The sequence below is a fragment of the Galeopterus variegatus genome, unplaced genomic scaffold (genome assembly GCF_000696425.1).
Source record: "Galeopterus variegatus unplaced genomic scaffold, G_variegatus-3.0.2 Scaffold351, whole genome shotgun sequence".
NCBI lineage: Eukaryota > Metazoa > Chordata > Mammalia > Dermoptera > Cynocephalidae > Galeopterus > Galeopterus variegatus.
Window position 1 is genome coordinate 76,207 of NW_007726462.1, and position 14,125 is coordinate 90,331.

General features: G+C 43.2%; 1 protein-coding gene and 2 pseudogenes across 1 annotated transcript in view; all 3 read left to right on the forward strand.

Annotated features, from left to right (window-relative positions):
• Positions 1-1,856, forward strand: part of LOC103586540 (butyrophilin subfamily 2 member A2-like) — a 10,130-nt gene extending 8,274 nt beyond the window's left edge. The window contains 1 exon segment of the mRNA XM_008567837.1: positions 1,084-1,856. Coding sequence (XP_008566059.1) covers positions 1,084-1,732 — 649 coding nt within the window. The 3' untranslated portion in view covers positions 1,733-1,856.
• Positions 1,857-4,854: 2,998 nt separating this feature from the next.
• Positions 4,855-5,527, forward strand: LOC103586541 (annotated as a pseudogene).
• Positions 5,528-5,730: 203 nt separating this feature from the next.
• On the forward strand, positions 5,731-6,112 carry LOC103586563 (annotated as a pseudogene).
• The last annotated feature ends 8,013 nt before the right edge of the window (positions 6,113-14,125 follow it).

Below are 14,125 nucleotides of genomic sequence, written 5' to 3' on the forward strand. Positions count from 1 at the left end.
AGGTTCCCCAGTAAACCTGACTCAAAGCTTTATAAATAGCCAGAAACGCCTTCCTGCTCCCAAAATGCACTTGTGCTCTACATGTAGCCCGCCAGGCAGAGGGTCAGGTGAGTGGAGAGCTCAGAATCCAACTGACCACTCCTAATGAGCCCTCTGCATTTCATGATTTGTCACCTTCCGCACATAAGTACCAAAGAATCCAGGGTTTACCTGCTCCCATGACACACGGATCTTCCCTCTTTAGGTGAATTTCAAAATTGCTACAATTAATTTGGGGCACAATCACTAGTTGTTATAATCAGATATACCAACTTGGGGAAAGGAGGAAACCTTATTAACAAAACAGAAAGATAGATTGAATGACTAATAATATATGTAGATTAGAAAGGTCTGCAGAATGTCCAGGGTCTGAAGCATTTCCTACACCCAGAAAGGTCATAGCTATAGATTTCAGACCCATGTTGTTAAAGCAAAACTGGATGCAAATATTTCCTCTTATGTTTGCCCCACATACCTCTCAGGAAACAGGGTGGGTTTGGGGGATATTTATTATCCTTTATAACCCCTTGAAGGGTGCCCTTCTCAGTCATTTAAGTCAGTTGTCACTTGGTGAAAGGAATACAAGGAACAAATGAAGAAACTCCATACCACCCAGGACACTGTAGTGAGAGACTCACCTTAATTAACTTATGAGACCAGGGCAGGGGAGTTGGGGTGAAACAGGGGATGAACCATCTTCATTGGTTTTAGCCAAGTCGGAGTGTTTCCAGAGGCTTAGAGATCATAGGTCCTAAATAGGAAAGAGGGCAAAATCTGAGAATGCTGAGAGAAATTGGGAATCATTAATTTGGGCTCATTTGCTAATTTTCTTGATTTCTTGGCACCCCAATTCTCTTCTGCCTGAGGGCACTGCTCCTGTCTCTAGAGAGATTGAGGTGCAGCCTCAGTAATTCCTAGACTGTGAGTTGCCTGGGATAAAGTTGTCTTCATGGAAAAGGCCACCACATGGAGATCCCACCCCAGCTTTCTGGGACCTCTCTAGGACCAGGGATCACACAATCTCCAGGGGTCCTGAGACCCCAGGTCTAAACCTGAGACTTCCTCTGCAGCTGATGTGAGGCTGGATCCAGACACCGCTCATCCTGAGCTCTACCTGTCAGAGGACCGGAGAAGTGTGAGGCGGGGCCCTTCCCGGCAGAGGGTGCCTGACAACCCGGAGAGATTCGACTGTCGCCCTTGTGTCCTGGGTCGGGAGACCTTCACTTCAGGGAAACATTACTGGGAGGTGGAGGTTGAAAATGTGATGATGTGGACCGTGGGGGTTTGTAGAGATGGTGTTGAGAGAAAAGGAGAGGCCCTGCTGGTCCCTCAGAATGGCTTCTGGACCCTGGAGATGTTTGGAAACCAATACCGGGCCCTGTCATCCCCTGACAGGATTCTCCCTCTGAAAGAGCGCCTTGGCCGGGTGGGCGTCTTCCTGGACTACGAAGCTGGAGATGTCTCCTTCTACAACATGAGGGACAGATCACACATCTACACGTGTCCCCGTTCAGCGTTTTCTGGGCCCCTGAGGCCCTTCTTCAGGCTGGGGTCTGATGACAGCCCCCTCTTCATCTGCCCAGCATTCACAGGGGCCAACGAGATCACGGTGCATGAGGACGGCCTCATCCTTCACAGGGCAAAGACCCACAACCACCCACAGGACCAATGCCCTGGAGTCAGAGAAACATAGAGAAGCCATGGCCACCTCAGCTTCATCTGCACAGCATCCCCTGCTGGAAAACGGGCCCTTCTTCCCTCTGTCACACAAGGGAACATCTTCAGCTGCCTCCTTCTCACCCACTGCAGGAGCAGCCCCAGCTCTCCCCTCACTAGGCCTTGGGGCAGGGTCCAGTCTGAGGGACACTGTTGCTGCCACAGGGCTCCCATGCAGGAAGAAAGTGTGTGAAGGTGACAGGCTGAAAACCTGCTGCTTTCACATTAAAGTGACACATTCAGCCTGAAGCCATAGTTGCATCAGACACAGTGGACTTGGGGCGAGGGCAACAGGACCCTTGTAATGTGGGAAGAGGGAGGGGACCACAGAGCTTCCTGAGGGAAGGAGGAAACCACACATGAAGTCACAGTTGGAGAAAAGGGACCTTTCCTAAGAGAGCTGAGAGGGAGCCAAGGCTGTGAGCATGTTTAAGCCTCCCCATGACAGCTACATGGCCCAGGAGCTGATGGCCCATTTCCACCCAACCCCCAAAATTTCCAGATCACAAGGTAAGGCCCCCCAGGCCTAGAAGTGGGATGAAGGAGGATGAAGGAGAAGGACTTCTCGAGATCTGGCCTGCCTCTGATGTCCTGAAATAAGGAAGGCATCGGTACTCAGTCACTGAGTATGGCTTAAGGGTTAAGGTCCTGGTGGAGCAGGTGAGTCCTGGGCCACGTCTAGCACAGGGTTCAGGTTCAGTTGGCACAGCAGTGGTGTCACGATTCCTGGTCTCAATATGCCTGTAGACGTTAAAAATTACTGAGGACCCTAATAGCTTTTTTTAAATTTGGGTTCTATCTTTAATATTTATGACATTAGAGATTGAAACTGAGAGATTTTAAAAATAAATATTTTAATTTATATTAAAACAACATTAATAAACTATAGTTTAAATAGCATTCTTATGAAAAACAACTATTGTTGGCAAGGCAAAATAAATTCTATTGAGAAGTGTGGCATGTTTAACTTCCCAAATCGAATATCTGTGTTAACAGAAGATGGCTGGATCCTCATGGCCTTTGTATTCAATCTGTGGGGATATTGCAGGTCATTGAGACTCAAGAACACTTTCCTGTACATTAGTGAGAGAATGAGATTGAAACAACAAATAATGTTTTTATTATAATTATGGAAATAGCATTAACCTTGTGGACCCCTTGAAAGTATATCAGAGATCCCCTAGGACTCCCCAGACCATATCTGAGAAATAAGACAGAAGATCCTGGTATTGAATTAGTGTGATGTGTGATGTTTAACTTTATATGTCACCTTGACTGTATTAAGTGATACCTAGAAAACTGGTAAAGCATTATGTCTGGGTGTGTCTGTGAGGATGTTTCTGAAGGATTTGGGCCTGTAAGTCAATGAACCAAATGGTGAAGATTCACCCTCTATTTTGAGCACCATCCAGTCACTTGGGGCCTGAATAGAACAAAAAGGCAGAGGAAAGGCAAATTCTCCCCCTCTCTCCTGGAGCTGAAACACCCTGTTTCTCCTGCTCTCGGACATCAGAACTCCAGGTTCTCTAACCTTTGGACTCCAGTACTTGTACAAGCAACACCTCTCACCCCTCAGTTTCTCAGGCCTTCGGCCTCTGACTGACAGTTATTTCTTCAAGTTCTGTGCTTATGAGGCTTTCGGACTTGCACTGAGCCATGGTACTGGCAGAATGCCTTTTGTGGGACTTCACAACTTCCGTAACTGTGTGTGCCAATTCCACTAACATATCTATTCTCATATACCTGTATCTATAACTATGCCTGTACCTGAATCTATATATCATCTATACCTATATTTATATCTATCTATCCTGTTCGTTCTGTCTGTATGGAGAACCCTGACTAACACAATCAGGCTTTGAAAATGCTGGCTTAAATGGTAGTATTTTGGATATTAGATAATTCAATAATCCAATTGTAAAACTGGGCAAAAGAAAAAGTTTTTAAACAGTACAAAATTGTATTACTGCACTTACAAATGGATTTATAATGGAAAGAATTAGTAACATATTGAAATACCTGGATTGTTAAGATGGAAAACTGGGTTATTTATCTTTATGTGTATGTTTTGTTTGTTCAGTCAGCTATAATGAAAATACCAAGACTGTATGGTTTGTAAACAACAGAAATTTATTTTTCACAGTTCTGGAGGCTGAGAAATCCAGGATCCAGTCACCAGTAAATCGGAGTCTGCTGACAGCCCTGTCCCTTGTTCATAGTCTTCTTGCTATATCCTCACATGGCGAAGGGGGGGTGTAGCTCTCTGAGGTGTCTTTTATAAGGGCAATAATCCCATTCATGAGAGTTCCACCCACCTCAGAGGAAAAAAAGAAGGGGGAGATTTCAAACATCCTGCCCCTACCCTCATCTGGCCCTCCCCTCCTGACCTGTTTCCTCTGACTTGAACGGAGCAGCTGTCCTTCATTTCTCCTGTCTGAGGCTAATCCTTCACCTGCACCCTGGGCCACCAACCCCCCAGCTTCCCCCAGGGCTTCTCTGTTCAGTCCATTCTTTCATTCATTCAACAAGGTTTCATGAGCACTAAATATGTGCCAATCAGTGTTCTAGGTACTGGGGGCACAGAAGTGAACATAACAGAAAGACCCCTTCCCAAAGAACCTAACTTTGGGTGGTAAGAGACAAGACAAAAAACAGGAAGTAAATATGTCGTTTGTTAAATGGTGATAAGTGTTTTGAAAATTAATAAATAAAACAGGAAAATCTGTAGTTGACGTTTAAAATAGGACAGTGATGAACAGGAGGAGCAGGCCCAGGAGCACTGGGGGGAAAGCATTCCATTAGAGAGAACAGCAGTGCCAAAGCCAGAGGCATGAGCATGGGTGGCATGTGTCAAGACTGGCAGTGAGGCTGGTGTGACTGGAGCACAGGGAGTGACTAGTAGAGTGGGAGGGGGCAAAGTCAGAGGGGTTTGAGGGCCAGATCATGTATGGCCTTAAAAATTATGCTGACCTTGGCTTTGCTACTAAAAGGGGAGCCACTGAAGGTTGTGAGCAGAGGAGGGACTGGATCTGACCTGTGTTTTAAGAAGTTATATCAGATGCTGGACAGAGTGAGGTGGAAGCCGTCGGTGGAGGATAGAAAGCTGAAGATCGGCTGTGAGCTAGTGCAGTGATCCAGGTGACAGATGAGGATGACTTGTACCGGGGGAAGCCCTGAGGAGGTGAGAACTGGTCCAATGCTGGCTTTATTTTAAAAATAAAGTAAAAAGGCTTTGCTGACAGAGTTAGATATGTGGTGCAAATGAAGGAGTGTTTCAAGGGTGACTGCAAGCTACTAGTTCTAAAAACCTGGGAAGATGAAGTTACCAATATCTGAGATGGGAAAACTTAGAGACGAGGCACAAGAGAGGAGGTAGAGCTGAATCCAAAGTTCAGTCATGGACACGTTTATGGTTGAGGAGTCTGTTAGAGTTCCACATAGAGATGCAGAGTGGGCAGTTAGATCATCAATGGTACAGTCCAGCTGAGAGGTCAGGGTCAGAGACAAAAATTACATACTCAGCTTTGTCCATCCTCTTCATGGTGGGTGAAGAGACGGAGCTGCCCTGTCACCTGTCCCCAAATGTGAGTAGTGAGCACACGGAGCTGTGATGGTTGTGGAAGAAGTTCTCGCCCGTCTTATTGGTGCGCTGGGACGGGCAAGAGCAGCAGGGAGAACAGATGCCCAAGTACCGAGGCAGGGTGACACTGGTGGAGGAAAACATCACCTGCGGGGTGCATTGCTGTGAGGGTACATCAGGGCCTCTGATGACGGGGTCTATGGATGATCTTTCAGAGATAAAGAAGCCCAGGAAGAAGCCTTCCTCTGTCTGAAAATCGCTGATGAGTACACAGGTTTTGACATTTTCATTGACACCATGGAGTATGGGAAAGTGCTTTGTAACCTTTAAAAGTGTAACAGGGAACCTGGCAGCCCAGAAACCCAGGTGTGGAGATTGACCCTGCCAGAGAAAGGGTTCGTTATGGCTGATGATCTAAAGTGATTCCTGTATAAAAAGCAACCATGTGTGGAAGGACTCCATGCTATTGTTGTGTCAGATAGAGATGGAGTATCTGTTATTAAAGTGGCCGATGATAATGTTCCAGAGCATGCTTTGAGACCTGGTTTCTTATGTACTTTTGCCCTTGCAACAGACCAAGGGAGCAAACTTGGACTTTCAAAAAATAAAAGTATCATCTGTTACTGTAACACCTACCAGGTGGTTCCATTTCACCATTTGCCTTTGGTGGTGAGTGTCATAGCAAGCAGCAGTACCAATACAGGACTAATCGTCAGCCTAGAAGAGGAACTTGCTCCTCTATTTGAAGAATTGAGACAACTTGTGGAATTTTCTTAATCTGACATTGATTTCAATGTGTTCCTTATCTTTATTATAACAATACAGTATCAATCCAGCGATCTTTAGGCAACAGTAATACTTGTATCCATGTACTCAGGAAAGGGTCCCCTTTTCCACCTTATGCTAAAGAAAGAGCCTGTAGATATAATTTATAGGCAGATCAATTGTTATAATTCCTTGTGTAGGATCTTTTCTTATTTAGTGAGATCTTGGGATACTGCAAAAAATGGTTCAGTCTATCACAGCTCATATGGAGTTAGTCCAGTCACTGAATATGGATGAGATTCTATTCAGTGGATCAGAATCAAAATGGTACATTCATTCACTTGAGCCGTTAAGTGCTTCCTATTGTACAATATGCCCAGGCCCGTGGAATGAAGCAGACTGTTTTTATTGTGAATAGTAAGGACATATTTTTCTTTGGATTATATTTTATTTCCTTTCATTGGGTGTGAGGAAGATAAAATGGCTCTTATCACTAAAAAAATAAAAGGAAATAATAACAGAATCCTAAATTATTATCAGTGTGTTTGCAATGTGCTAAAAATATAATCTGTAAATACAGTAGTACCTTTTAATATTATTCATGTTTAGCTACTCACATAAGCTTTCCATTTAATAACTGTGGTGCTGAAATCTAGATCTCGGCTCTATGACCGTGGACCCTCTGTGGTGGCAGCTTGTATAGTGCATGTCCTCGTACTTGTAGGTAGGAAGAAATATCTTGAAGATTGTTTTTAAAAACCTAGAGACTTGACAGGATGCAACAATGGTTGTTTTATAAAGTGGCAGACCTAATTTTTAAAATTCTAACATCTGTTAATTCTTGTCAGATAAATGTACAGTCTCCTACATAGACATAAATTTGGGTAAGTACTTAGTGGCTTTGCCGTGAAACTCTGTAGTGTGTTTTCTGTAGTCTGTACAGTTACAAGAATAGATTCAGGCAGAAGAGGAAAGAAAAGAAGCCTCTGTGGTAGTAATTTAAATGCTTGAGGGAAGCTGAGGTAGAAACTGTGTAAGAGAATCCCTGAATCTACATCACAGCACGGGAATGCTATGTACTCCACCATGATTCCCAATTCTCCCAAGGACATTCAGAGAGAAGAATAGGAAACAATTTTCCTTTCTCCCATTCTTGCCTATCCCTCAAGACCCAACACAAGTTCTCCCTCCTCTCCAAAGCCTTCTCCTATATTTCCAACAACAGGGCTCCTTCTGATTGCTGGAGCTCCCTACCTGGACCACTTACCCACCTGTAAGCCATTGGTCTTGCTGTTCCCTCTGTCTGAAAGAGCCTTATGTCTGCCCATCGAACTCCTGTCCTAACATCAAAGAGCACCTCAAACGGCCATCCATCCTTTAGGGGAAGCACTTGTGCCTCATCCCAAAATGGCATCTTTCTGATGAGGTTTGTGAAATGTCATTGTGCTGGTACTTCAGTTTCCTTTGAAACATGAAGTGAAGATGTCTCTACTCCTAGTTTTCCTGGGTTACTGTGTATCTCCCTTCTTACAAACACTGCAGCCCTATGCTTATAAGGCTCCAAGAAAGGTGTCCTCTAAAAGATTAAGGCCAGCTTGTCTCTCCATAGCTCTTCTCTCTTCATAGTCCCCACATCCATATGGAAGTTGAAAAAAATGGAGATATCCAGCTGGAGTGCACCTCAATGGGAAGGTACCCAGAGCCCCAACTGCTTTGGAGAACTCCCAAGGAACAGAAGTTTCTGTCCTCATCAGAGTCCAGGAATCCCGATAAAGGAGGCCTGTTCATGGTGGCTGCTTCACTGATCATCACAGACACCTCCATGGAGAACAGGTCCTGCTGCATCCAGAATCTCCTTCTTGGGCAGGAGAAGGAAGTGAGGATTTCCATACCAGGTCAGTGGAACTAGTGCTGAGTTCCTATGTTGAAACAACTTATGAGTCACACAACCTGGGACACCTGCCTTGATGTGACCTCATGGCAGAGTTGTCCGCCTCCGCTCACCTCCACAAAGTCTCCTGCATGATGGTTTGAGGGAGCTCCCCAAGATTTCACTAGATGTATAAGAATTCTGAAGGTACAAACTCTACACACCTCAGAGAGATTCCAATTTGGGGTGCTTATGAAATACACCTAAATTAGAAAAGCTTGTCAATGGGTGTCATTGTGTGTTTCTGATACAGAGAGTCCTTCCTTTGAACAGCTAGAACATTTATATTATTTTTCTAGTTTTCCAAATAATCATCTGTTGCTTTGTGTTGCTTTGCCCCCCATGGATTTTTCACGCCACTTCCCCTGGGTGACGGAGATGTAAAGGATTACTCAAAGCCCATCTCTTCTGAGCAGTGAGAGGCCCCAAAATGCTTAATTTCCTTTGGGAATGCTCAAGCGAGAGGCATTGCTTCCTCAGGAAATTAACCCCAAATTGGGGTTCTCTTCCTGCATTTATTTTCCAGACCAGGAAGTTACAGGAAGAGAACATAGGTGGGATTATAGTTTAACCATATAGGCTGATAACTTTCAGCGAAACAAGTCAGATGACATTCCCTTAGACAATTAAGTGATCTTACAGCAATTTCTCAGTATCTTTACATAACAATCAGTAACTAGTCTGTCCTTGAGCCAGCAACCTTGCTGTGTTACAAATCTTTATCTTACATCAGAAACTTTATAGCCTGAGGAAAATTTCCATTCCTCCACAAGGTCAATATTTGAAACTGCAAGGCTTTGGAAAACCAGGCCCTGTGAGGTACATATGCTTTATAGTATATTCCACAATCATCAGCTCTCACTGTTTATTAGACCTTTGTTCCAGTTCCGAGGGTCCTCAGTGAAGCAGGTTATCTCATTTATTCCCCAGATACTACCTCTGATTTAAAGAGCAGCATCTCATGTTCAGTTCACTTGTTATCTCACGTCCATTTCCCCTGTAGTTTTCACCAATTCTTGTGTCTTCTTCCCTGTGCTCTCCTTGCACCCTAGGAATCTATGTTTGCTTTCAGAGAGGCCTTACTTTTAAGATAATATACTCTTTCTTCAAATCGTTCTCTGAATAGAGATCACTATTCATTCAGATTTCTAACAAGTAAACAAGTCTTTCTCCTTCCATTTGCCTTCAGCCTCTCAGGTGACTACTAACCCTCACTGACTCTCCACATTTCATTGAAACCCCACAGAAGGTTCTTCAGTGATTTCCCTAATTCAGTTCAATTCCATTCTGCTCCTCATCTTTCTTTTTTTTTTTTTTTTAATTTTTAAAAGATGACCGGTAAGGGCATTTTAACCCTTGACTTGGTGTTGTCAGCACCATGGAGCTAACTGGCCATCTCTATATAGGGATCCGAACCCAAGGCCTTGGTGTTATCAGCACCACACTCTCCCGAGTCAGCCACAGACCAGCCCTGCTCCTCGTCTTTTTTGATACATCTGATCCCAATATTTATCCTCTTCTAGAAACTGTCTCCAAATTTGCGATCTAAAATATTTTATTTTCCTGATTTTTGGGGGGCCACTTTTTTTCCTGTAGCTTTTATGATTTATTTTTCTGCACCTGTTTGTAATCATTCCCTAAAAATCCACTTTCTGCACCTTTGAGTTTTCCCCTCTGGTAATCAACGTCACCTTCAGTCCTCTCCCTGGAGGTTGGGGTGTGTGCTGATAGTCCCAACACTCTAATCAAGCCTTAGTTTTTCTGGTGACCAATCCCCTTCATGAAACTATCTAGGGGCCCCACAATCATCAATCATATCATGAACATACAAATGACAGTGTTATCACTCCAGAGATTCCACAAGTTTTAGGAGCTGAATGTCAGGAAGTGGAGAAGAAAATAAAATACATACTTCGTAATATCAGATCCTCTTTCATCCCTCCACCATACATAGGAAAGCCATCCTACAGATTTACATAGCACCCAAACAACAGAGGTCAGGGTTCAAATCCTCTTACTGGCCAGCCACCATAAATATAGAAATACAGAAATAGATAGCACCCATATGAAGATGGTTCTCAGAACTGTATCTTCCAGTCTCTTTGCTGAGGGCCAGTACCACACGTCCAGCTGCCTCTTGGCTGTCTCTCACCCCTGTGTCTTCTAGCCTAGCTGTTCATTACTTTTGGACCTTCGATGAACCATGTACCACTTTCCTTCTCCCTCCCATTTTGTTAAACCTGTTAAAATTCTAGAAAAGAATGGCATTAATCTCAAGTATACATCTTGATGAATTTTTACATATTACATCCAATTTTCATTAACTGGATGTGAATTTTGGTAATTTTCGCATGGCTGGGAAGTGAAGCTAGTAACATGTATTTTTTTTATTTTAATTGTTTTATTTTGAGATTATTTTATATTCACATGCAAATGTAAGATATAATACAGAGATCTTATGTACTCTTTTCCTTATTTCTCCTAATGATAATATATTGCGAAACTCTAGTAAATACCATAACCAGAATACTAAGTATAATTCTCTGGAGATTCACCCAAGGTATTCTATGTGTCAATAGTTTGTTTCTTTTCTTGCTGAGCAGTTAGAATTCCATGGTATGAAAATACCACAGTTTTTAAATCACTTATCTGTTGAAAGACATTTTGGTTGTTTCCTGTTCGTGGTTATTACGAATGTTAACCTAAAAAAGAAACTGAGGCCAAATAAATACAGCCAATACAGGATTTACTGAGCCAATATGATGATTGCAGCTGGGGAGACACATAGATCAGGTCGCCCTACAAAACGTGTTCTGAAGAGGCCGGCAGAACTTAACATTCTATACTCACAAGAAGGGGGAAGGGTCAAAGGAGAGATAGTCCTGCCTAAGTACATTATCAGGTTTTCTATTGGTTGTACATGATGTCTAGATTTGGGATTGTTACTAGTTTACATCCCACATGCAGAGATCTAGGGTAAGATTTCCAAGAAGCATCTTAGGTTATCTTACAGCTTTGTGATGTCATTATGGCTGCTTGTAAGTAAAATGGTCTTATGATAATGTTTTCTAGGACAGGAAGACACGATTACTGACTTATCTCAGATCTCCCAAGGCACTGTAATTTAGCTGAGCTGGTCACAACAGGTGTGTGTGTGTGTGTGTTTAATCATTTCCCCCTTTTTGATCAAAAATCTTTCATCTGAAAGCATTGATGATCAACTGATTTAGACATTTTGACCCGTCTCTGTGGGAAGGTTCCTTCCCAGAAAGTCATGTTTGCCTTCCTTAGACTTCCTTAGACTTAGGTCTAAGTCCAAATTTTAAGCGATATAGTAGTTGGGATGGGACGGTAACCACATCCTTTAATTCTTGGCAAAACTGAAAAAATAGATAGCTGTATTTGTTGCATAAATTGTGCCCTTGGACAAGAGTGTACCAAAAAATAGCAAGAGAAAAAAAAAAAAACTAAGAGCACTTTTAACAACTTAAACTCAGTAGTAAGTTTAACTTGGCATAATCCTGTATATTAAAGCAATATTAAATGTATTAAATTAATACATTTTAATATTAATTTAATATTTTAATACAATATTAAAATTAAAATGTATATTAAAGCAATAATTCAACTTTGTAAGTAGTCTAGAGGCATATGTCCTGGTTAGAATGGGAATTAAGAGATAAGACATACAGTCTAACAAAAGTCTAAGACTAGAAGAGTTCCCCAGAGTAAAAAGTAAAAGTCCAAATGTTTCAGGAACTTCGATCATGGACTTGTCATCAGGTCAGGCTCAGAGTCTTGGAGAAGCTATTTGCTCACAGGCCATAGGTGTCTGGTTATGAGTTAGCTTTAGGTGAGAATCCTCAGTAATGGAGGAGGTCCACTCATGTGAATTTGCCTTTTTTAAAATTAATATTATTATTTTTTTTACATTCTATGATGTCGTCATGGAGCAGTTGGGAGGGAGGGGGAGAGGGGAAAGGGGAATGAAATGGGATGGAAGAAGGAGGAAGGAGGAGGGGTGGGATTGAGGCCTGTGGCACCCCCTCATTCCCACAGGGGAGACCAGGGGTTTCCAGCGGTGGCTTGGTCAGTGTCGGGCTGGGTGCAGATGTCGGGGGGTGTGGCAAAGGCCCTTGCTCACCACCACTCCAGCTCAGGAACTTGGGGCCCTTCTTGCTGAGGCTCACTAGGGTAGTTGCGCATATCCGGGGGGTGTGGCTGACCTGAGGCCCCCACCTTCAGGACTGGTTGCTGATGTTGGGGAGCATGGCCAAGGCCCCCAGCCCTCCCCCCTTTCTGGCTTTGTAGCCCAGAGGACTTCAGGCCCTTCTAGGTGTTATAGGTGTTCTTTGGTGAAATGAAACCTTTGCTACTTAATACCAAACTTTGTCTCTGGTTGTGGGTACTTTGTTTTTTCTTTCAGTTCTGTGTTGGATTATTTGCTGTTCTCACCACTTAAACTCTGCACTGGAACTAATTTACTGTCCTTTGCTTTCTTCTAAAATGGGGGAACTTCCTGTGAGGACCAGTGCTTGAACTCTGTGGTTGAGCTAAATCGCTGCTTTGCTGCTGATTCCCTAGGAAAGCCTCTTTGTGCAGCTCAGGTTTTAATGGTTGACTTTATAGGTACTTCTGTGTCTAGTGAGATCCTGTGCACCTGGGATGTGTAGACACTCTGGTCTGGGCCTGAGTCTTTTCATCAAACTGCACCCCATACAATTCTATATTTCTGACCAGTCTCCTCTGAGTGGTCCTACACTGATAGGGGGGCAGATCAACTGTCGTTGCTGTGCCCCAGTGATCCCTTGGTGGGCCCGTCTCCCCCACCACCCATGCTCCAAACACTTCCCATGTGCCGGTCCCTTGTGATGATTTGCTGGCCTCTGAGTGGCTCCTTTTTTTCAGCTGTGGCTCCTTGCTCTTATGTGGGTCTATGGGAAGCCTATTAGTAGTCTTGTTGGCCTGGGGGCAACAAAGGCCCTCTTCTCCCCTGCTGCCTCCAAGCAATTTCATCTGAAGGACACAGCTGTGGCTTTTGCCAGCTCCTGTTCCATGTGCTCATCCAGCCTGGAAGCAGCCAGGGCTCAAAACGGTCAGAGCAGTTTTTTCTTTCTCTCATTGTGGCTTCTGCTGCCTTCACACACTCCGTAGGTTTCTCCTCTTCCCCTGAGCTATAGCAGCCTCAGCTTGGCTGTCATTGTTTTTTTATAGTTGTAAATTGGTTAATTTGTGAGAGAGAGTGACGATGGAACCATCTGTTCCACCATCTTGATCAGAAGTCGAATTTGCCATTTTTAAATGAGAAATATAAATTCATGAGTCAATGTCTTTAAGCTTAGTTATGCAGGGATTGGTTACAATCCCTGAGATTGTGTCTTTTAATATGGTTGGAAGGAATCCTCTTATTTGATGACATTTTTAATAAACAAAGACTCTGGGAGACCATTGTCTTTGATGTCTTCATCCCACAGGAGCTCACTATAGTAAGAATACTTTATTAATTTAGAATTTTTGAAAAAAAAAAAAAAGAAAAAATGGGCCAGCCCATGGTTCACTCGGGAGAGTGTGGTGCTGATAACACCAAGGCCACAGGTTCATATCCCTATATAGGAATGGCTGGTTGCTCACTTGGGAGAGCGTGGTGCTGACAACACCAAGCCAAGGGTTGAGATCCCCTTACTGGTCATCTTTAAAAAAAAAAAAAAAGAATTTTTGGGGAGGACCTTTATAAGGCCTTGGCAGTATGAAGAATGTCACCTTTTAGAAGAGTTGGAAGAGCTGATTGATCAAGTTATTTTTCTAGGTCTTTTCACATAGGTCTTCCCATTACTATTTTAAAGGGAGAAAGCTGATACTTTGAAATGGTGTAGAACACAAGTTATGCAATACCAGTGGAAGAGCCCTTGGCCATGTATTGTAAATGGACTGAATTATTTGACCAGTGAAACATATTTCTCGATCATTGTGGAGCCCAGAGGAAAGTCATCAGAAAGGGATATTTGCCAAAATTCAAGATTTTAGTTCAGATAATAAAAACTCCAAAAACGATGGACAGGCTAGAATTTAATAACAGGTGCACTGTAGTTTTTTTC